Below are 22,885 nucleotides of genomic sequence, written 5' to 3'. Positions count from 1 at the left end.
AACGGCGCAAGTGGTACAGAGTCCATACTAGTCACCTCTCCGTGAAGTGACAAAGCACGGAAACTCAGTCGTGTATGATATCATAAAGCGCCATCTATTGCTCCAACTAAACTCGGGGAAACAATAGTAGTTTGGCATTCCGCACTTCACTCGACAACCTGACAAAGCCAAAAGCATAGTGCACTCACGATCACATAACAACTGGATTGCTAAAAACGCATGAGCCAACCAGAGACGAGCCAATCCGGAAAATCCAATATGGCAGCGCCCATCGGTTGCTCGCATCCGTGGTAGTGCCGGCGGCCGCTACCACAATTCAAGGTGCATGCTGGCGACTAATTGTTCCCGCGCTGCTTTCTTGCATGGTTATATTACAGGGCGTAATATAATTATAGTGATAGGGCGTAAAGAAAAAAAAAAATCAGAACGAAACACACACACACACACACACACACACACACACACTGTGCTGTGGGGACTACTTTTCGGGAGATTTGAAGTCGCGTCCGTACAATTGAAGATGTGGACACAATTTGGGAGGCTCCCGGAAAATTTGGGAGAGTTAGCAGGTATGTAATGTCAACAAGTATTTTCTTACTGTCTAATTAGTGCAGCTTTGACTTTTCTGCAGTAAATTCTATTTGTAATGTTGTGCCTACTTCCAAGGCTTTGAAAAATTTTAGCATAATTATGAACATATACACAGAGAAAGTAGAAGCTCCTTCTGCGGCTTGGTTTGAAAGGCTGTCCTTGCATTGCATGAACATTCTATGTTTTAATTCATTTAGATTAGCTCCACAAATTTAACAGAAGTTTCACTTATGTCATGAGTGTGTGTGCGCGTGCATGCATGATAAAAAGGGGGCGGGTTGAGACTGTGTACTTCACAAATGTCGCAGTTTCTAGCTTGTGTAAAGTTCTACCTGAAAATATTTTGCACCCTCCAATGGTGACCAGTGGTTTTCTTCGGAAAGAAGTTTCAACTGGCCTTTGGATTTCACCTGCTGGCCTGACACATCTGATGATCATCATATGATCACATCATTTTTTTACCATCATTTTTTTTAAATACACAAATGCCACAAAAACATTTTAATATTCACAGAAAAACAATATATCTTCCCACAAAATCTGGGCTGTATTGGTAAAACAGTAATTTTTTTTTACCTATGGCACACCAATTCATTGATAGGAAAAATATTGTTACTCCCTCTCCTCTCTATCATGGGCAGGTTCTCAACTCTGATCGCAACTCCTACACTGTCTTGTTATGCTTAAGAGCTCAAATCACCTTTTTTACACACATGAAAATATAATGATTGATGCTGGTAATGCATGCCTTGCACTTAAAAAAGAGACCACATTTCAGAGTTGTCACTTTCTAAATCTTTTTTTTTTCCCTCTTCAAACTTTTATTTTTATCATTCTTAGTGGGAAAATACATTACACAACTGGTTTGCAATGCGAATTCACCCATAAACTTAACAAAAGCAAAGTTTATAAAAACAAAGAAAAAAAAAAAACCAAAACAAGCATGAAAGCCTTCTAAGGTAAACATTCCATTTCTAAGCACACCAATACAAATGGAAACCTAAAAATTAAACCCTGCATTATTTTCCAAATATCCAAAGGTGATAACACCAGTGTGCCACAACCGAGCTGAAAATTACTTTTGCAGCCTTCAAAGCCGGACTTTATGTGCAGTGGTGTTTGGCAATCCTCACATCAGGTAGTGGTCTCCCTCGTGTGGCTTTGTTATGTATACACAGAACACTTTCATATGTCCAGGGAAATAGCAACAGCGCTTAACACTGGGAAATGGCAACACAAATTATCACAGGCACTGCTGTTTCCAAGCCTCCACTCTTAGTCAAATCAGTAATGAGAGCAAGTACTTCCTCTGATGCCTCAACTGGGCAACATAAACTGGCTGACCAGCACGGCTCATTTTAGGCAAACAGAAGAAAAGCACATGTTATCTGGATGGACTACACTAGGCTCCCATTAACCCGAACCTGAAGGGATCACGAAAAGTTGTTCAGCTCGTCATCTGAAGTTCAGTTTCACATGATAATTCCACAAGACGCGGATTATTCGAGTAGCTGTTACTAGGAGGAAATAAAAAACGGTATCTGAGAGATAAAAAAAAAAAAAAAAGGATAATACTAACAACATGCGTTTGGCTCTGGGTAAGTGAAAGTAATTTTGTGACCCTTCCCAGCAGCGAACCACAGGTCTAAGCTATGTTTTTTGCGGAAGCAATCAAGCCAGCTGTTGCTGCTCGAAATATTCACGCCTAAACTCTGTCCGATTTACCTCGCCTTCAAAGGAGACCCTATTTAGGGGCCAAGCGGTTAGGATGCCTTCAATATCGTCGAACGCTGCACTGCACATTCTCCTCCACTTTGTAGCAAACTTACAATTATAAAAAGTGCTCATTACCCCCTCCCTTTCTTGTGAGATACCTGGTATGGCATTTTTCAAGACACCAAACTTGTGGGCTATATGAAACTTTAAAATTTTTTTCACATGTACTATAACAACACAGCAACTTTATCTGCAAGCTCAAATGACTTACAATCACACCCAAACATGACTTAAATGCAACTTCCACAACATGAATGACGCCTTGCACCACACCATGCATCTACTGTTTCTGGAACCAGCAGAGTTCTGTGTAGCCCCGATAAGCTCGTATGCTTTCCCTTCCCGACTCCAGTGACCGTTGCTGCTTGGCTTGCTCACCAATGGTAACACAGTTTTTGTTTGAGTGCCTCTCTATCCCCTCAATCCTTGCTCCTGCAGCACCATAGACGTGCCTTCTATCACAACCCTTATGGCACTGAAAAACTGCTTTCTTTAATTTTGCCTTATTTCCATGAGCTATCACTTTGCTCCTGACTGTGTGTAGGCAGCACAAGGCTCTCATGTAACATCAGCCATTTTGATTTGCAATACTGGAGACACTTCTGGTTTTGGCAGTCATTACGAAGTTCATTACGAAGTTCAGGATAACTGAAATGTGAGACTACAGTGGCTCATGGTATTAGGAATTTCTTTTTTAGGGGTGAAGCTCCTTAGGGCGTGGGTCTGTCCTTCCTCCGATGTAGTATGTAGCCACCTGTAGTTTTATGAAGTGTTCACTAGATAGCGTAAGTGTCGATCTTTCTATATATAAGTGTATATAATGTCACTAGATGGCGCTAGTTTTTCGTATAGTTGATGAGAAAACCTACAATTTAGTGCGACGGGTTACTGCTAGGGGTGTTATAATAAAAGGTGCTCGCTCTTGGCGTGCTTTCTCTTTCGCTCGGAGTCGCCGGATGGAAGACAAGGCTGCGGGGCGGAGAGCACGGAAGGCGGCGGCGGCGCGCGCTCGCAGGCAGAATCCCGCGGTGAGAGCCCGCGAGGCTGCGGCTTCATGACAGGCAGCGCGGCGGCGGCGCGAACACCCCCTAGTGCGAGAACGAGAGGCCGAAGCGGCACAGCTGCGGCGCGAAGACTCAGGCGTTCGCGAAGCAGTGGCGCTACGGCGGCGGCGCGAAGACCCCGCAGTGCAAGAACGAGAGGCAGAAGCCGCGCGGCTGCGGCGCGAAGCGGATCTTCAAAATGTAAGGAACAGGTATCGGCACGAAATCGCGCGTATCGACAGGCAGATCCCGAGGCTGTGAGAGCTCGTGAAGTGGCCACAAAACGCATCAGGCGAGCTCGGTCCCAAGGTGCCGACGCGCGTTTCAAGCGGGAGTTCCTCGACGTTACGTTCGGCCACAGCTGCGATGTATGCGACAGATTGTGGTTTTCCAATAATCTCATCACGGTGTCCGGAATCAAGAACGACCAGGCTCGGGGTAATGCCATCGCCGTGCTTCAGCGCGAGTTCCCCGTCGGCAGCGGTGAGACCAGGAACGCCAAGAAACTCTACATCAAAGGACACGTTCCTATCGTTTGCATAGATGATGCAGACCGTCCTGCTGGTGGTGTGGCCGTGTACGTAAAGCAAACAGAAAATGCGCAAGATCTAAAATTACTACCCACGACTCAGAGCCACAATGGTGAATATGCTGCCATTAGCTTGGATGGGTGCATTATCATGACGATGTATCTTGCACCAAATTTGTCGAACGGACATGTCAAGGCGTTCGTTGACACGGCGTTGTTCGACCACGACAACTACAAGCAAGGACCCTTTGTGCTGGTCGGGGATTTCAATGTGGACATTACAGAACGAACTAACGAGTGGCTCATACAACACATGGCAGCAAAACATGGACTCACATGTGTCTCCTTAGACTATAAGAAACCCACGACAATTAGGGGGACTTGCATAGATTTTGTCTTCTCTAACTTCCCATTGAGACCTATAGAAGAACCGTTATCCCTTCATTTCACGGACCACAAAGCCGTGGTAATGAAGGGACTCCGCAAACCAAGCATCTAAGAAGAACCGTCTAAGAAAATAAAACGTATTGTACATATACACACACTGTTTCTCACGTGTTTACTTGATCATATACTGGGCGAATTACTCGGAGTATTCACGGTTTACCGATGATCCCTCCGGAGCTTCGCCCCATCATCATCATTCACCTCGTGGATATGCTGTGATTTTTTTTTCTACATTGCACCTATAGAGAACAAATCAAGAGCTTTGGAAGCATTTAGCATATCTGCAGGTTCAGCTTAACCAAGTTCAGCTTATTGGTAGATTACTGTGGTAGATTACATGATACTGAAACAGTCTGCTAGAACGAGTACAGCTTGGGTTTGAGAGTTAAACCGTCAAAGGTGCCTAAAAAATCTTTCGACACAGTACAACTATTGTGATGTCCCTCACAGGATGATAAATTAGTGGCCACACTATGGTGCAGAAATTGTAGTGGTAGTAATACCCATAGAACTCACTCCCTATATGTAACCTTATAATTTGGTATGCAAAAAGGACAGACTAGTTTGGTACAGCTCTTTATGTTATAACACATTATAAACTGCCTATAAAGGAAAGTTCCGCTTCTTCACAGAAAAAAATTATATGTTTCACAAACCGATGAAATTCCTAGGAAGACAAAATTGGAGGACGCTTAAGCTTCACCTTTAAGAGTGAAATGCGATAGCGTTATCAGGGCCCGTTTGCATCACTTCACTGCAAAACAGAATGTGGGAAAGCCAGCTTACAAAGACCAAGCTTACACCGATCCCCTTAGAGTCGGCTTCACTTTTAAACAGAAATGCATTGCTGGGAAGACGTTTTTCCAGGAGCAATATAAGTCATCTTATATTAAAATGTGAAGGCCCTAGGACCTTTTTTTATTATTTTATTATTTGTTTGCTATTGCCCCGACGTGCGCGCGTGTCCAAACCGCATTAGGCAGGCCAAGTCCCAATTTGACCTGCCAAGGATGCGAGCGCCATCTGGATAAGATTGTCGCAAGTAGCCTACTCGAGCGTGCCGCTGTTGGTATGGTAGAAATGCTGGCAAAAGGGGTTTGTGTTTGAGTTTCCTCGTAACAGAACTCTGTTTTCTCGTACATTCAAATAACAGTCCGACGCCACCATGTCTGTAGGTTGTGGTTAAGTTACTATTTTTCTGACGGATTTCACTGTGAGAAATTCAATTTTTGTTCACTAACACCTTGCACCACGGTCGGGGTGGTTCGGAATGATTTTCTCCTGCACTAACACCTTGCGCCACGTGGAGGGCCTGCGCGGTCGGGGTGGTTCGCGATGATTTTCTCCGCCATGGATGCCGACATCTACACCGACACCGACGCCGGATTTTCTGCAGCACGCGGCCCTTAACGCTATCGGATTAAAATCTGCTGAAAGAATGCCCCCACACATTAGGCTCCTTGACTTGGCAGTTGTCAAAGAAATTAAAAACCATAGAACCACCACAATCTGCAAAAATTATTTTCGCAATAAAAAACAACTTTGAGCAGTGCAATAAATCTCACCTGCAAGCTTCTCTGCAATACACCCAAGAACAACACAAATGTTTCGGTGCCACGTTGGGTTGTTCCTGCCACTCAGCGACAGCTCTCTTGAGAGTTGAAACATTTGCGACAACTTTCCCACGGATTCCTAGATTAATAAAGAGAAAGCAACTAAGTCTAGACAATAATGTGTGAAGCTGGCCAGAATAGTTTATAGTGAACGTACATGATGAAATGCATTAAGAACATTGCAACAAAAATACAAAGTCTACAGGATAGGCACTTCAAGAGATTAAAATGAAGTAGAACAAAGCAGTCTCTTTACGGCTTTTTCCTCACTCTCCTCTATTGTTAAAATAGGAAATCAAGCTTCATTCATTCATTCATTCATTCATTCAAGGCCTTAGGAACAGCACTCAGTCAGTATAGCAACATTTCCATCACACAGTTTATCAGATATTCTGCTTACTGCAAGCAGCAGCTCTCATGTGCTCTTCTGCCTTATTGCATCTTTACTGAGGCAAACTGCCAGACACATTCCGATAAAATGCCACGCAGTGGGATGATCGAAATATCGTATTTCAATTTTATGCTTTCAATAAGCGACTAACATTTTATGCCATGATACCCAACTAACAAATATTAAAGCCAAGACCACGCCAAATATTAGGTGTATCTTCTTACAGGTATAGACTACAGAGAAAGCAGCATTTAGGTGGGGAAGCTTTCCATTCATGCCAGCAGGCAGCCCAATAGTGTCATGCCAGGCAGGAGAAAATGTAAGACCTGACACAGCTCAAGAGAAGGCACTTCAGGTGCATTCAATCTTTTATATATGGAAGGAGCATTGAAAATCTAGGAAGGTTGAGCTAAATATACCTGGAAGCATGTACGAAGCATGCCTCAGCAACAATCACAGCAAGAAACTAAATATGTTACGTAGTGCACTGCCTGTGAAACAAGCTACCAGCAGCAATCTTTACTTGAGCAGATAGCACTGCTCTCCCACATGCGCCGTACCATGTGCCCATGCACTGTACGGGTGCAAAGGGACTATAAAAGAAAATAATGCTTCAATTAGCATTTTAACTTCGTGATGTGGTGGCAAATAAACCTTGTGATTCTTAGCAGCTTCCTGTCTCACAAGCTTTCCTGTGCTTTTTCGTAGATTTCCACAAGTTTCCAGGCTACTAAGATGCAGTGTTGCAATTTTTTTTTTAGCATGTCACTAAACAGAGACAAGGAAGTCGCTAAAATTTAGCTGAATTTTGCTGCAATGTCACTAAAGTTGTCGCTAAAACTGTCAAGGGACTTTTACATAATGTAGGTGGTTTGGAACACTATAAAATAAGCGAAGATGGTGCAACACATCTACCAAAACATTTTATGTTCGTTCGGTGTCTGTGAAAAGGGGCGTAGCCAGGGGGGGGGGGGGGGGGGGGGGGCTGATGATCACCCTGATTGGGTAGTTCAGCTGGGTAATTCAGCTGATTGGGTAGTTTAACTTGCCGCATCATCTGTGGCTTTCGTTTGGCCTTTTCTTTCCTTTTTAGCTACCTGCTTTTACTTCTTTTTTGAACCGAAGCAATACCCTTCTTTAATTTTGGGTGCAGAATATTTGTTGCCGCTTTGCAGGCAGTTAAATTACGCATTTTCGTACCGATTTCTGCATTATTCCTCTATTATTATACTCATATGGTGCTGTCGCGACCGCCGCATGGCACATGTACATATCACGATTTCTGCAATAATAGTTTTGTTCTTGCCTGGATCGTATATCTTTCTATGCCTAAAGTTTACTATCTGTGACTGTGCAACATGTTTATTTGTCTTGTTTGACGCAGTACATACAGTGACGCTTGCTTAAATACGAAGATTTATTTCAGACTTATACGTATATTTAAATATCTTGTTACGAGGTTTTGTGTTTACAAGCAGTGAACTTTGTTTCCAGCGGCACATTTTTGCCCTTTGTCAAGTTGTACCTTCGCATTTGTATATTCAATTCTATCTTCACATTTCTCATGTATACTCGTATTTTGCAGAAGTCCTCCTTTTGATATGTACACACTGTTGCGACCATAATCTCGGTGTAATTACAATACACGACCAGGAACTGCTGCTCCTGGGCAATCTAATGTAACGAAGGACAGTGTCATTGAGTTTCTTCCCTGGCTGTTGCATATGTACAAAATGTAAACAAGGTTCTTGAATGACAAAGATTCATCAAAACATCTGTCCTCAATTTGTTCATTTCATGGCCTTTGCATTTTTCATATCAGCTGCATGCACAGCTTTGCTGGTTTTGAACTGATATAGTTCTAAAGTTGGTGTGATATTTTCTTCACTTATTAAATAGATAAAAGACAAGGAAGCATTGATATCAGTTATTTCGGCCACAATTTTTGGGACATACGAATATATTCTTCTATAAAAAAATACATATTTTACTTGACAGCGCGTAGCATTCTATTATTCGTTTGCAGCATCTAATACACAATGGCATTGGCAATGCAGTTATTATTCATGTATTGGATCCCTTGACAAATTCTATAAGGAGGAGGCCGCGCTGCAATGCGAGACCCCCCCCCCCGAACAATATTTCTGGCTATGCCACTGTCAGTGAAGGTTAGGAATAAACATTTAACAGCAGCATGAAGAGGGTTTTAAAGGGCCCCTCACCAGGTTTGGCCATTTTAAACAGACAAGCACAGTGTAAACAATGCTGACGATCGCGTCTGCAAAGTATTACACCACTGCGTGTCGTGAAACCAGCTGAAATTACAAACCAAATGCCACGCGCCCTACTTCTCAAGGAAGCCGTGCTCCCAGCCGGAGAGTTGAGGTCAGACGCACAAGTGCGCTTATGTAATTCGCATTGCTGAAGCGTCACTCCCCACAAGAATTAGCTTCGAGAATTATTAAAGGCTACGGCGATTATTTGTTTGATCTGTTGCTTCACTAGACAATATAAAGCTTATAGAAATAATAAAATCTACAAACCGAATGTCTGCGAATCTGCGTCTTACACCATGCCGTAGCAAGAGGGACGTACTTCCATTTCGTCTGAATGTTCCCACATTGTGCAGTTGCGCTAGCAGGAAACGAAACTATCTGCCATTTCCAATCGGATTTCTGCGTGCGATTGCGCTCTTTGATCTGCGTACGGCTGCCTCAGTGCTCGTGTGACCCTGACTTGGACCGCTAGTGAGGTGTTCTCATGCACAGTGTGCAAAATCGTGCAGTGTGCGAAATGAGACAAACGCCAAAGCTCGTGTGCGAGACTGTTGCCGTAAGTGCGCCGCACAGCAAAACTGCAAGAGAGAAACAAAAAAGAAGGCGGGGCCAGTGACGTACGCATCACGCAATCCAGCACCGGTATGGGAGAACGAAGGGAAGGAATTTTGCTCGCAGAGGCTAGACGGAGACAAGTGGAGAGAGCGTCTATGTTTGCGGTGAAGCTTGCCTCCTGAAATCTTGGGTTAGTGGCACTTCAAATATTTCTATCTCTGCAATTATGTAACCAATTTGAAACGTCTAGTGTATAATCTAAATTTGCTATATGGCCTGGTGAGGGGCCCTTTAACATTACTAATGTGCATATAGAACAACAAATGATGACAAACAAACTTTTGTATTAAACTTCACACTGTAAGGTTACAAATCCAGCCCAATTCAAAATAACATGGGTAATATGATTTTTTTTAGCACAACGACACACTTTGTCCAGTATTGCCAGCAAATTTTTCAGATTTGGCACTCGCAAGAGGAGAACTAAATTCTGTGGCACACGCTTGTTTGTGTTATTATGGCCTGTACACAGGTCAAATACTGTGTCGCCACTTGTTGTTGCACTTTAAAGCTTCGTGCACTATTCATTTCTTCGAAAGCCATGAGAAAGGTAAATGATGCATTCAAATGTACCTGAGCTCCGCATGAACAAGTCCAGCCACTACGACACGTATTCCTTTCTACAGTTGATCTGCCGCAATACAATTTACCTGCTGCATTCTTTATCCCACCAATTTATTACAAATGGTATATTAATTTACTGCTACACTTGCTAACGTTCACCAATGGAACGTATTTAGTGAAACTCCAGGAACCGCTCAGAAGACCTGTTCAAAAGGGTTTCGCAAAGAATAAAAAAAAAAAAGAAAAAAATTCATTTTCTAAGCATAAAGCCCGATTCATTGGGCACAATTAACCACAGCGTATGGCCTCCATGGGTGCAGAGGGCAGTTGCTTCAGTGTGGTAACAAAGCACATGGCCAATTTCGGCCGTCTACTTTCAGCTCTTGAATAATGAAGTTCGATCTTATAGAGCCGTTTTCAAAGAAACTTTCTTTGTCACTAAAATGTCAGCAAATTGCTCAGACTGTTGCTAAAAAAAATGTCACTGGTCACTAAATAAAAAATCTTGTTGTTAAACAGACAAAAATGTTGCTAAATACAGTGACAAAATTGTTAAAATGGCAACACTGCTCAGATGATGCACAAAACTTCCATGGACTGTTCATGCACAAGTGTCTGCAATAGTGTAACTTGTCATCATGACTCTCCAGAGGCACACACTTTCAACTCCTACGATCCCAGGATGGGGCGCAAATAAGTTGAACTACAGCAGCCAAGCAGCCAATATGCAGTCTTCAAGGAGAAAGTAATGACCTTCTCCTAGGAGGTGTCATCCTTCTTGTCAAGAACAAAATGAACAAACCGTTACGTGCCTAAACTTGTAGATATGACCTGCACAGATGCCCATGGCACGCCGCATCCTCCTCACTACCAATGACAAATGCATGCCAACTAGTGCATTACGTCAGCACTGAGCCTAAGTTTTCGAGTAAATAGTTTCAACAACTTGCCATCAACAATATGTTCACACAAGTAGAACAGGCAGCAATGGTAATAAGTAGCATTGTAGAAATAGGTATAAGTGGCAATGCATGGATACTGTCCTTCGGTAACACTGATGGTTGCAATATTTACCTTATAATTTCTTAGCAATAGAAATAACAATCTTACAACTTGTGCAACAAAGTCACGTAACCTAGAAACACAGATGAAATCTGAATGAAATGCATGGCAGGCATGTCCTGTAATGTCAACTTCAACATGTATACTATATTGAATAATAATAATAATAATAATAATAATAATAATAATAATAATAATAATAATAATGACAACATTACCATTATTATTTGCACAAGGTCTAAACCCATAAAAATTTTCAGAAGTGCAGCCTTACATGAGTGAATATGTTATAAAATTTATCCACGCCTGTATGAGCTCTACTTTTTGTATTTAAAGCAAAGAAATCTTGGTGCTTTAGTTACTCTGTAATAGATTTATTTACTTCACTATTATGCTAAACTCTGTGGAAATGGCAAAAAATCCTGAGCTTTGGTTATTCCACGGGACTCAAGCGACAATGAGTCATGACCAGCCTAGAATTGACACGCATGCCTCCACCTGTGCTGCAGAGATCGTAGCTGCGTTCAATGTATGCTACTACACAATATTTTCTCGTTGGCTACATCTTCTTTCTTTAGCATTTGTTCCAACTTTGAGAAGTATATATTTATAGACATTCTGACAACTTCATCCATAATTTTTCACTGAAAAAGTCAATAAGCTACACTCTGACATATCACAGTATACATTAGAACTAGCAATTTATGAAATAAAATGATGAGAAAAATCACTAAAGACTGGCACTTCTGCAGTGAAGAATCTGTTCTTTGAGGCCTAAAATCTCGAACACACCCCCATCTAAATTTGATGCCTTTACATAATTAAAGTGACATTTAAGCCACAGCGCTTGTCTTGGCATTATCAGTGGATGCCTCTGTACATCCATGCAGGCCACTGTCACACACCTTAGTTGGTAGAGGACAATCATCAAGGATGAGAGTAATGACAGCAGGGCCTAGGGGGTCATCCATAGGAATGGCATTCACCATGGATCGGACAACCAAAAGCCAGCCAGATTCTTTGTCAGCTATCAGGTGCAGCTTGATCATGAAGGGTGGAGGCTCCTGCTCACTGCAAATATTTTACACCAACCATTCAATATCTCCTGCAGTGAATTAATTCCCCATAAAGGAAACCAGATGCATGAGCAGCAAGATCACTATGATACAGTTCCCAAAAACCACAAGCACCACAGAAGAACAGCTCAAATAAGACAACATTAGATAAAGTTCAAGCAGCTTTTCACAAGGTTTTATGCTATGAGTGCTCCCACAACGATATTCAATGAGAACTCTTCAAACCTTTATTTTAAAGGGGTGCTGCGTAAAACAAACGGTCTCAGTGCTTACTTGTCAACCAAGGTCCGGATGATAGAAAGGGTTTCAAGGATGAGATGTTCCACATAGCTTGTCGCAGGTGCACTAAGGGAGCCTCTCGTGCCATGCCAGTTGAAAGCAGAGCTGGACCGACGCCGCTCACTTGTGCCATCATGAGCCTCAATAGGAAGCGAACGAGAACTCTGTCTTCGGTGGAAGCCATACCTTCCACCTGTGCTGCCACCATCATCTACCCCTGACTTGTGGTCCCTGCAGACACAGCAGAGCAGGTTACCCATCGTTGCCTTCGCAGCTCTTTCAAATGCTGTGTGGGCTGCTGCGGGGCCTCCACATGTCACAAGGACAGTAGCAAAAGTGCTGGCACAGCGACAGCTGCACGAGGCTGACAAGTGTCCCTGCTGCGGTTTCCAAGCAACAGTGTGGAAGTAAACCATCTGGTGAGCCAGTTGGGTCCCAGCATCACATGGTCAACTCGTGAAGGTGCTGCATGTTCCAAAGAGTTCAAACAATAAAAATACAACAAAACTAAACAGTAATCTTTGTTGCCCGCAGAGGTACTATTGAGTATAGATGTAACTCTTAGCAAAGAAATGCAGCTGCTCAATAAAACTAGCCATACAATAGCCACATCTTCATTACGAGCGTACATGCATACCCTTCTGCACATCTTCATGTATCCAAGCAAGTGGCAGACCTTTCTTCAACACTCCCAGAACATACTATGAACATCAACACAACCTATCAAGTTTCAGCAGGGACCGTAAATAGCAGAAATTAACTTCATTTTGAAGAAATGTATGAAACAGTGAGGTTATTAAAAAAGTTGGTGAATATAAGGCAATTTGTGAATGTTATAACTGGAACACAAACTCGACAACAAAAAGAAGGTAGTTGTATGAACAACCAATGTGTACAAGCGCCTACACAAGTTTTCAAAACTCGGAAGTGACCATAACAAGTGAACTTCCAAATGGCCCCTGAGCATTAAGCCTGTAACAAAAAGGTGCCCTGCATACGATGCACACAAGTGCAGAAAGCATTCAATTCCTCAATGCATGTTTACATTGCAAGGAAATGAAGTTTTTTAAGTGTTTCTGGAAGGCCTTTGTGATGTGCTGTTGCATACAACTAAAACCAAAATTTTATGTAGCATGGCCCATCAGCAAAAAAAAAAAAAAAAAAAAATTCCCCACTGCACGTGCCCTTTAATCTCATTTCACATGCAAAGGTTGAAAATAAAGTCATCCTTTTCACTGATACCACACTTCTTAGGCCTCAGTCATCACAGCTGGTAGGACAAATTTGTCATTCTTCTGATGACTCAATGCCTCATCCAGAATTGCAAACATCTATTGCAAGCTGCAAAAAGTTCACAGATAAAGTGCTGAATTTACAAAGAAATAACAATGTGAAACATTATCTTTAAACTGCATTAAAATGAGCAAAAAGTTTGCAAACACCAGAATTTCATTTTTTTTTTATGCACTGTGCACTCAAGAATATTAAAGAAAAGAAGGAAACATGTATAAGCTGTTCAATTAAAACATTAAATTATTGGGTTTATTAAAAGGACATAGTGCCTATAATTTCACGACAACAAAGCTCTCTATGTTGCTTCCTTTCTAGCATGCAAAAGTCTGTGGCAATGTAGAAAGAGATGAAACATGCAAGAAGTGTGACAGATGCACAGCAATATTCTTTCTGACTGGCACCATTGTCATCCATTTTGAACACTACCAATATTTAAGACCTTTACTTGGGTGAGTTGGTTTATACTTTGTGAGAATGCAGCATGATTGGGATGAAGAAAGAATACAAAGACACAGTGACTTTGTGTTCTTCTGTCTTCATTCCTGTTGTGCTGTATTCTTACCAAATTGTCAGTTTGTCTGAATAATGATTATAAACTTCATATCAGGAACAGTTTTCTATACTATCTTCATGACCTTCAGCTGAAGGACAATATTTTTAACTTTTTTGCACAAAGGCTTCAGCTGTCATACAGCTATTAAACCACTGATCATCCTGGCATTACACAGTCATGCAATGACTTCTCCGTGCAGATTACAGGCTTGGAGCATAGGCGTACTTACCAAGAGGGAGGGGGGAGGGGAGGCACTTGCTTTCCCACAATCAAAAGTAAAAGTCGGGGACAAAGTATGCAATTTGCCCCACCCCCTCCTTGTCCCCCCCCCCCCCCCCCCCCACACACACACACACACTTGAAAGCAGGCACTGTCAGTTACACACTGGCAAATCTAACAACCCACTGAACTAATGCCAAGTTTTCTTTCAGAATAGCAGTCATGTAATGCTTTTTTTTTTTTTTTTTTTCCCTAGCTTCTGCCAGAATGCCGGCAGTGCATGGCGAGGCGGGCAACTTGCCTTGGTGCTCCCAGACATCACTTGCATTTTTATGTAAAGAGAGGATGGCACCTTGGTATATTTTTCGAAATTGGAAGCACCTTGGAGCTATCTAACCATCTTTGAAAACACAAAAGCACTGTTTCTATTTTCACCATGAAGGCAGGTTGCGGGGGAAACTTGTCGGGATAAAGCATTATAATTAACCGGTCCATAATGGTTCACTATGTGTGATTGATAAGCAGATCTGTTAATTATACAAATAACTGCCACTGCCACATTTTCCGCCTCGCACTTTTAATGCAATGTTGATCTGCGATTCCCCTACCGGGCATTTCACATAACTAGAACCAAGCTTTAAATGTACAGCAGTACACTTTGGTCAAGTGAGACCCACAGCATATTGTTCATAGTCATCTTGAGTTACTCAGACTGTTTCTTGAAGTACAATTAGTTAGTAAATTCATTACGTTTGTTAAAGCAAAATTGAAAATAATCGTTTTAAGACATAAGTCGCATTTGAGAAGTTGTATAGCGTGCTCAAAAACACTCAACGAAGTTTTCATGTCGTTATCTTTTTGAGAATCTTTTTTTTCTGCAATGTTTTTAACGAGTCAAAATCTTAGACCATATTTATTAAGTACATTAAGCTCAAAGGCCTGCCTAGCACACAAAGTTTCAATGTGGCATGAATATGATGAACATAATGCAAAAAAATTGACATGTTGGTTTTATAAGTGCTATTTCAGTATATCAGATTTACCCCCATCTAATCCCATACTTAACTCACAGATGACAAAACTTCTAACACTCAGAAATGTCTTGCCTACGAAATTAAAGAGAATTTTAATGTCTTAAAATTTCCCTGTGGTGTGAGGGAAAATTTAAGTGAGTGCAAACATTGATACATACGGCAAATCACGATTCCAATACAGCAAGTCCTGCATTGAGACTTGTACAGAATGAGAAGGTTAGCAAGCCAACGATATACTGTGACTGCTATTTCAATTTCAAACACTTTTGTTCTCAAACTGCTACAGGTTCGAAAACGCATGTGCTTGGTGTCCGAATGGGTAGAAACAAAAGTGGTCAAGTTTTACGAGACCTCAACGCAAGATCCCGTTGACTGACGTCCTTACTAATTCTTAGTCATCAAGCAAGCAGGCAGTCATGCGGTAGCCTTTTATAGACACAGGAGAATGGTTGGGAAAGCAGCGTTTGCAAACTGACGACCGCAATCAAACCATATACGTAAATAAATGCGGAGCTACGTTTACGGCTACTGATACATCTAGCTTGACTCTACCTTTGACAGTCAATGGCACATGTGACGTTATGCAACACATAGCAAAAGATTTACACAGCAAGCACCTTGTCCGAAACAAATATTACGACATTGGTGCCGCAATTCTTGATAACCATCGGAATCAAGTTTCGGGTACAGGTTATCTTTCGCGACCGCAAATACTTGTGCACATTAAGCATGACATCATCTTCCAAGTAAATCGTGACACATTGCACGACCACACTTTCAAACAGTCCAAAAAATGGTTATTTAGTATACACCAGGTGCAACGATCAAAGATCGGAAATTAAGCGGAAATATTTCCCTCGAGTCATCCAAACAGACGCGAACAAGACGAGGAGCGCTCCCTAAGCTATAGGCTGTACACCTTTTATGAGCACTAAACAGAAGTTTAAAACCCAACATAAAATGGCCATGATCACGCAGACAAATGCATCTCAATGTAACATTTACCTGAAACATTCATGTAAACATAAGAAGTCAATGCCTCCTGCTGGCCGCCATCAGCTTCAGCCACTGGTTCAGCTAGCAACAACACGGACGCTTGAGTAGGCGCACTTTCGTAGAATTAAAAAAAAAAAGGCGGCCAAAAAAAGTACCGTACGTCTGTTTTATACAACCTAATTGCAGCTAAATTAAGATGCGCCTAATGAAGTTTTTATATTGTCGACACAATGAATATAGTACTTCGCTTTATATTATGTATCTACCACGCCCTCTCTTTTGGCCTGAAAGAGAGAGGAAGGCAAGAGTTTAGCAAGGAAAAGGAGGGCGTAGATGGGAGAGGCGTTGCCCTCTGGTTGCTCCACGAAGGGGAGTGTGCGGAGCAGGAGCAGCCGAGCGAGGTGGGAAGGAAGTGGCCCCAACCTGATTGATGACGATCACGGAAAAAGAAGGCGGATGCCGAGTGGGTTTGACGCGAGCGCTGATCGAAGATCCAAGTGTAAATCAAGCGGCACCCGAGTAGGAAATAGATCAAGCATGGAACGAGGCCGTGTGTTAAAGCCCCGTGCGTCTGCACTGTTGAAATCGGACACTCGAACATAGTTCTGCCGGGAGAAAAGGTGCCGAACATTTTCGCGGTCTCAGGTAAGCAGACAGACTCGCTAAGCCTAACGTTTTTCTATTTCTTTTTGCGCGCTTCAGAACTACTGCACTATTGCTAATTCGTGCAGCCTAGTGTGACAGACACGATGGAAACGCAGTTGCACATTACCAGAAGATATTTGTGGGGCCGTCTGTCGCACTCTTGCGCATGAGGTTGGCAGCTGATCACTGACATGGTTCAGGGTGAAACAGCTTTAATGGGGGTTTCTCTAGCCCACGGGCCCGAATCAACAAGTGATGCAGGACATATTGCTGCTATAAGGTAATAGACTGCTGGCAGTATGCGTGTACGGGTCATGATGCTGATTGATTTGATGAGTTTTATGTAGTGGTAGTTCACACGCCCGATACACTGTTTTGAAACGCTGTGTGTAAACTTCCCAGGTCTCGCAGCTGTGCAGCCATGGCAACAGACACAAGTGACATCGCCAAGCAAGGCTACGTTCGAGTTCGCAGTCGTAACATCGGCGTAAGTAAGCGCTGGCGGGCTTGTTTTAGATATAGTAATTGAGAAGACGTAAGGATGTGTTTAAAAGGAACATTCAGCGTTTTGTGAAGAGCACGCGTGGTCGGTATCCAGAGCAGTACGCTGGCGTTTAGTACTTGCCTGCTTACAGGTTCTCTTTCCGTGCATTATTTGAAGTGCTGCTGGTGGAGTAAATAAAGCAAGTGCCAGGCTCTTTTCTTACACATCGTGTCAATTTTTGTTTTTACATTAGTCAACATTATATTTCCTACGTTTGATATGTGTTGATGACTGAAGCAACCTGTCAGCTTAATTTGTTTGTGCGTGTGTGTGTTTGTTTGTTTGTTTTGAAAGTATAATTTCGGATTTAATTAAGCAATTGTACACTTCTGCATATATGCACTTCTACATCTTTCGCATTACAGTTGGCTTAAGCCATGTTGGTTGGTGTTGGAAATTTCTAGCTGAACTGGTGCATGAAGAGAAACAGGCAACAGGCATGATAGTGATGTATCGTGTATGCTCCTGTTTGACTTCTTGGGCATGGTCTGAACTCGGCAAGCTTCTGAATACTATGCTGTCAAATATTTTGTGACCAGTAGTGTCTCACATTTGTTGCTTTTCGAGAGCAGTCATACAGGTAAAGCGTTTGACTAGGAAGAAATCAGGGCTGTTTAACTTTTTAAAGTTTATACTAGATGAACTAATAAATGACGACTTAGAACTTGCATTACTAAGCACAAATTCTCTTCTCTTAGTGTCAAGTTAGATTCTGCCTATCAGTTTGATGTTGATGAACCTCCACCATTTCTCCCCCTAGTGTTTCTAACTAGTTTAAGGTTGGACAACATAACTTGCCTTGATCAAATAGTGAAGTGTTCATGAAATTATTTGTTCTAGTATAAAGTATTGCATGACATGAGCAGGGGGGCTGAAAGGACGTGGTCAATCCTTAGTGAAAATTGCAATACAGACTTGTATTTTTTAAAATAGTTTTTGTATCTGATGCATAAAGCATTTGTCAGTCTGATAGGATTTTATATATGTCTAGCATAAATTTTTATTAGTCTCTGGTCAGACCATTAGGAATTTCCTTTGGGTACATATTAGTCTATAGGTAATTTGTATTTGTGCATATACGGTGTACTAGTGCTTGCCGACAGGCTAATAGAAATACATATTAAGCACGCTGTCACTGTATTAGCACTATTGCGGGTAAAGCTTTCTGGTATTCTAAGTTGTAGCAGACTAAGGTCATGCATATTTGTATTGGAATGAAATGCCAATTGGTTTTGGTAAGGCTCAAAATGTCAATTGGTCCCAATAGATCCCAATTAGAAGTTGCTAGATTAGTAACACCATGAAACAGCAAAATAGTTAATAGCATAATTATAATTTCAGTCTTCAAAGAAGAGATCTTTGTTGTTTGGTATGATCTGCAGAGGCAGCATCTAATTTTTCGTGAGTCAAACATCTGCCCTAAAGCTTTACCCATTTGATTTGAACCACTGGTGCTACTTGGTGACCCAACTTTTGCTTCTTATAACACGTGAAAGAGATTGCACATAGTGAAATGGTGGGTGAATCATTGAAGTGAATTGCCATAGTGTGTGTGCATATGAGTTATATGAGCTTCTCAAATTGAGTGTTAAACATTTGTTGGAGCAAATGGTCCAATTAGAAATTGATGTTTTATTTAACAGGTCTTTTGCTTGTAAACAAGCAAATAGACTATTGACTCTTCATATAAGAACTTAGTCTAATAACCTATTAGTTGTTTATAACCTTATGGGGTACTAGTTTCTTTATTGGAATATTCACTAGGGATGGGAGACATTTAAAATTCTACGGGCAAGCTTTACAACAAATCATAATGCCATAATAAAATAGTTTCTAGCCATGTTTTCATGAAGCCTAAGTGCCAATTTGCTTACAGCATTAAGCATTAAGCAGTGGAAGAAAGCATGTTCATGGAATATTTAATATCTCCACACTGTTGTTAAAACTTATTTCGGTCTTTTTTTCTTTCTCAATTTTTCCTAGATTAGGAAAATGGTACCCTTGTTATTGGCTGTGGCGTTAATCCAGTCATGACTAGTATCGCTTAAGCCTGTTGTACAATGTGTTATTTCTAATTCCTTTTTAGTACAGGTGCAGTTAAGTGTTTCTCGTAACTAGAACCAAACTTTGAATGTAGTGATGCACAGTAGGTGAACGACACCAACGTTATGTTGTTCGTAGTCATCTTGAGTTACTCGGACAATTTTTTGCAGTGTAATCAGGTAGCTGACTAGTTGCATTCGATTAGGCACAATTTTGCATATTCGTGTTAGACCCGCCGGGGTGGCTCAGTCAGCTAAGGCGTTGCGCTGCTGAGCATGAGGTCGCGGGATCGAATCCCAACCACGGTGGCCGCATTTCGATGGAGGTGCCGCGAAATACAAAAACACCGGTGTGCTGGCGTTGCAGTGCACAGAACCCCAGGTGGTCAAAATTAATCCGGAGCCCTCCACTACAACGTGCCTCATAATCAAAACTGGTTTTGGCCCGTAAAACCCCAGAAAAAAACAAATATTCGTTTTAGGTCATAAGTTGAATTTTCTAATTTGTAGAGCATATTCAGAAATACTCAATGAAGTTTTCAATACATATTTTGCGTGGTTCATTTTTCAGGGCCCTAAAGATAGCCCACGAACTATGACAAAAAAAAAAAAGCTACTGTGCTCCTTGCGCTTCTGGATGGAAGTGCCCTCAGTCAAGTTTAGAAATGAAGCCTGCATACCCATCGCAAAAAAATAAAGTGATCTACTATGGCGTCCAGCGTATGTCAGCACCGTATGTTATGAACATTGATATCTGCCACCGTCTTAAATGATAAGACTAGGGCAGTCCTGGACTTGGATGCAAACACTCTCCTCAGCTGTGCATTTTTTTAATGACTGGCATGTAGGGTTTGTTTTTTGGAAACACAATTGAGGGTATTACAATCCAGGCATGCAAGCATGCAGTGACGTCTTTTTCATATTTTGCAGGCTTTCTTGAAAGCCCGGAAAAACAGAACTATGTAAAAGCTAACTTCAATAGAAACAACTTTATTGGGTGTTTTTGAACACACTCAGCAACTTCTCGTATGATTTATGCCCTAAAACAAATATTAAAAATTTTTCATAATTAAAGATAACTAAATAGCTAACTGATCACACCTTAGTAAGTCTGAGTAATTCAAGACAATTACAATATTCTTTTGGTGTGATTAGTCTGTGCCACTTTAGTTTTTCGGTTTGATTCAAGTTATTTGAAACACCCGGTAGAAGGTAAGCCATGCTGTGTAGGTGCAGGTCAGATTAGATTGTTGAATGGGAAACTGTTTGGCAACATCTATTCATCACACTTACTTTGCCATGGCATTGGATTATGCATGCCATTCCGCACATACCGTGCTTGTTTGCTTTCTTTGTTTTTGTGTGCCTGATACCAGAATGTGGCTATTGTCTTTATTTAGGAGAGAGGTTTCAAAACACATGACCTGGCGGGCCCATGTGGCTGTCTTGATTATTCACTCACGTCATTCTTTCTATGTTGCATAAGTCTTCCTGCAGTTGTAATAAAGTGTGAAGCTAAAAAGCACTTGGTGGCTGTCCCTGCAGGTGTGGCAGCGGCGGTGGCTCGTGTTGCGAAAGGCAACCAGCACGACAGCATGTCGTCTGGAGAAGTACCTCGAGGAAAAACACGCCCGCACCCACACTGGACAAAAGGTGGTGCTCCTGACACCAGCCACCAGCATCACCCGTTTGCCAACTAGCGTTCGAAAGCATGCCTTCTCCATCTGCTTTCAGGATGGATCAGTCAAATCAGTGGCTTGCGATTCTGGTAAGGATTCAGACGTGATTTGAGTGACCATTGCAGCCAGCTTCTGAATAGAATGTAAAACTCTTATGGTACTTTCTTTTTAAATAGTTAGGAGTTGGTGCAATTTGGGCATGTGTAATGAGACTGAAACCAACGAAAGGGTATTGTAAAGCAAATTGAACATAGCTTTGAGGCATTGTACCCTATGTGGTCATGCTCTTACTCCCGCCTTGGAAAATTTTTCTACTTGCTCTGAAAAAGAAAAAAAATACAGCTTAATGAAAATTGATTGGTGGTTATGCTGCTGTCAATGCTAGTGCAGCTTTGAAGTGTTCGAATTGACTTTACAGGATATCGTAGACCCTTATATAGCAGAGTCCCACTTTACAGTAAAGGCAAGTATGCTGATCGAAAAATGGCACAAATTTGACATCGAGGGCATGGTAGTGTGTAACTGGCCCAGAAATTGGCTTTGTTTTGATGTGAAAACCAAAGTGAACTACTCGAGTGCCATGCATTGTCCTCATGTTTTTCGAATTTATCAGCGAAAAAATGATATATGTCAGAAATAATGAGAAAAGCACCAAAGAAGAGAAGCTGGCAGAACCTCTACCTCTATTGATCTAGGTGCTCAGCGTTCATGTTTGTGCTACTGTGTTAATTTGAGTAAGGCTCAGCTGTACAGTATCTTGATAGCTTATAATGGCTTCAGTAAGCAAAAGAAAATGGAAGATATTGAATAACTTCACCAGCATCTATTGTATAAAACAGGCCATAACTTTGTCACCTGTTGTGTGTTTGTATTGTCAAAATATTTGTGGCCTTTTTTTCCAGATCTGGAAGCAGACACCTGGGTGAAGCTGATGGTGCAGGAATGCCTTGAGCCACAGTCTGGCCTTTCAGCTGGGGAGCCAGACATATTGAGCCCAGGGATCCAGAAAGAGCTCCAAGGTTTGCACTGTTGCTTTTACTCAGAATTCTTGAAGCTGCAGATGGAAATTGTTTTATCAGAAGTGTGTGTGGTGTAGTTGCAACACTTTACCCACTAGCCAAACCTCCAAAGAGGGACAACTTTGATGCTTTGGCTGGTGAAAGCCGTGTTGCATGTGTGAAGTGATACACAAGTTAGGGGGCAAATTGTCCAAGATGTTGCGTGAGTGTCCTGAATTTTATTTTTAAAATCGCGATTCTCCTTTGTCGGTTTAGCCAGTTGGCTCGGAATTGATTTTTGTTTGTACAGTTAAACCTCATTATTATGTGCGTGGCAGGAATGCGGCATAACTATGACTGTTAACTACAAATTTGTCTGTCTGCGTGCACTGCTGCCAGCAAAGAAAGGTGTTTTTTAAATTCATTGAATCAGTAGAAAGGCTGTGGAAGGCAATTCTGTCTTTTGCTTGACTGCAATAAATTGACAGGTAGTATCAAGCAGTTCTTTCAGAACTTTCGTACAGAGCCCTGTGGCAGAGTGCACTATGCATCAACTTGTAGAGCCCCTGAGTGTATGTGTACAGTAGAATCTACTGCGTGAGAACTAGCCTGCATCTTT

The 22,885-nt window shown here is 41.8% G+C and overlaps 2 protein-coding genes across 2 annotated transcripts in view; one reads left to right on the top strand and one right to left on the bottom strand.

Moving 5' to 3' along the window:
• LOC119436046 (RING finger and SPRY domain-containing protein 1) overlaps positions 1-16,477 on the bottom strand; it is a 74,598-nt gene extending 58,121 nt beyond the window's left edge. Inside the window, exons 1-4 of the mRNA XM_037702784.2 lie at positions 16,368-16,477; positions 12,257-12,727; positions 11,813-11,978; positions 5,952-6,078 (exon numbers count right to left, since the gene is read on the bottom strand). Coding sequence (XP_037558712.1) covers positions 5,952-6,078; positions 11,813-11,978; positions 12,257-12,678 — 715 coding nt within the window. The 5' untranslated portion in view covers positions 12,679-12,727; positions 16,368-16,477. The remainder of the gene's footprint in view (positions 1-5,951; positions 6,079-11,812; positions 11,979-12,256; positions 12,728-16,367) is intronic.
• A 187-nt stretch (positions 16,478-16,664) lies between these two features.
• Positions 16,665-22,885, top strand: part of LOC119436047 (docking protein 5-like) — a 31,401-nt gene continuing 25,180 nt past the window's right edge. Inside the window, exons 1-4 of the mRNA XM_037702787.2 lie at positions 16,665-17,003; positions 17,406-17,490; positions 21,135-21,357; positions 22,171-22,287. Of these exons, the coding sequence (XP_037558715.1) occupies positions 17,425-17,490; positions 21,135-21,357; positions 22,171-22,287 (406 nt within the window). The 5' untranslated portion in view covers positions 16,665-17,003; positions 17,406-17,424. The remainder of the gene's footprint in view (positions 17,004-17,405; positions 17,491-21,134; positions 21,358-22,170; positions 22,288-22,885) is intronic.

This window comes from Dermacentor silvarum, chromosome 1, assembly GCF_013339745.2.
Source record: "Dermacentor silvarum isolate Dsil-2018 chromosome 1, BIME_Dsil_1.4, whole genome shotgun sequence".
NCBI lineage: Eukaryota > Metazoa > Arthropoda > Arachnida > Ixodida > Ixodidae > Dermacentor > Dermacentor silvarum.
This window is presented reverse-complemented; position numbering and strand designations above follow the sequence as displayed.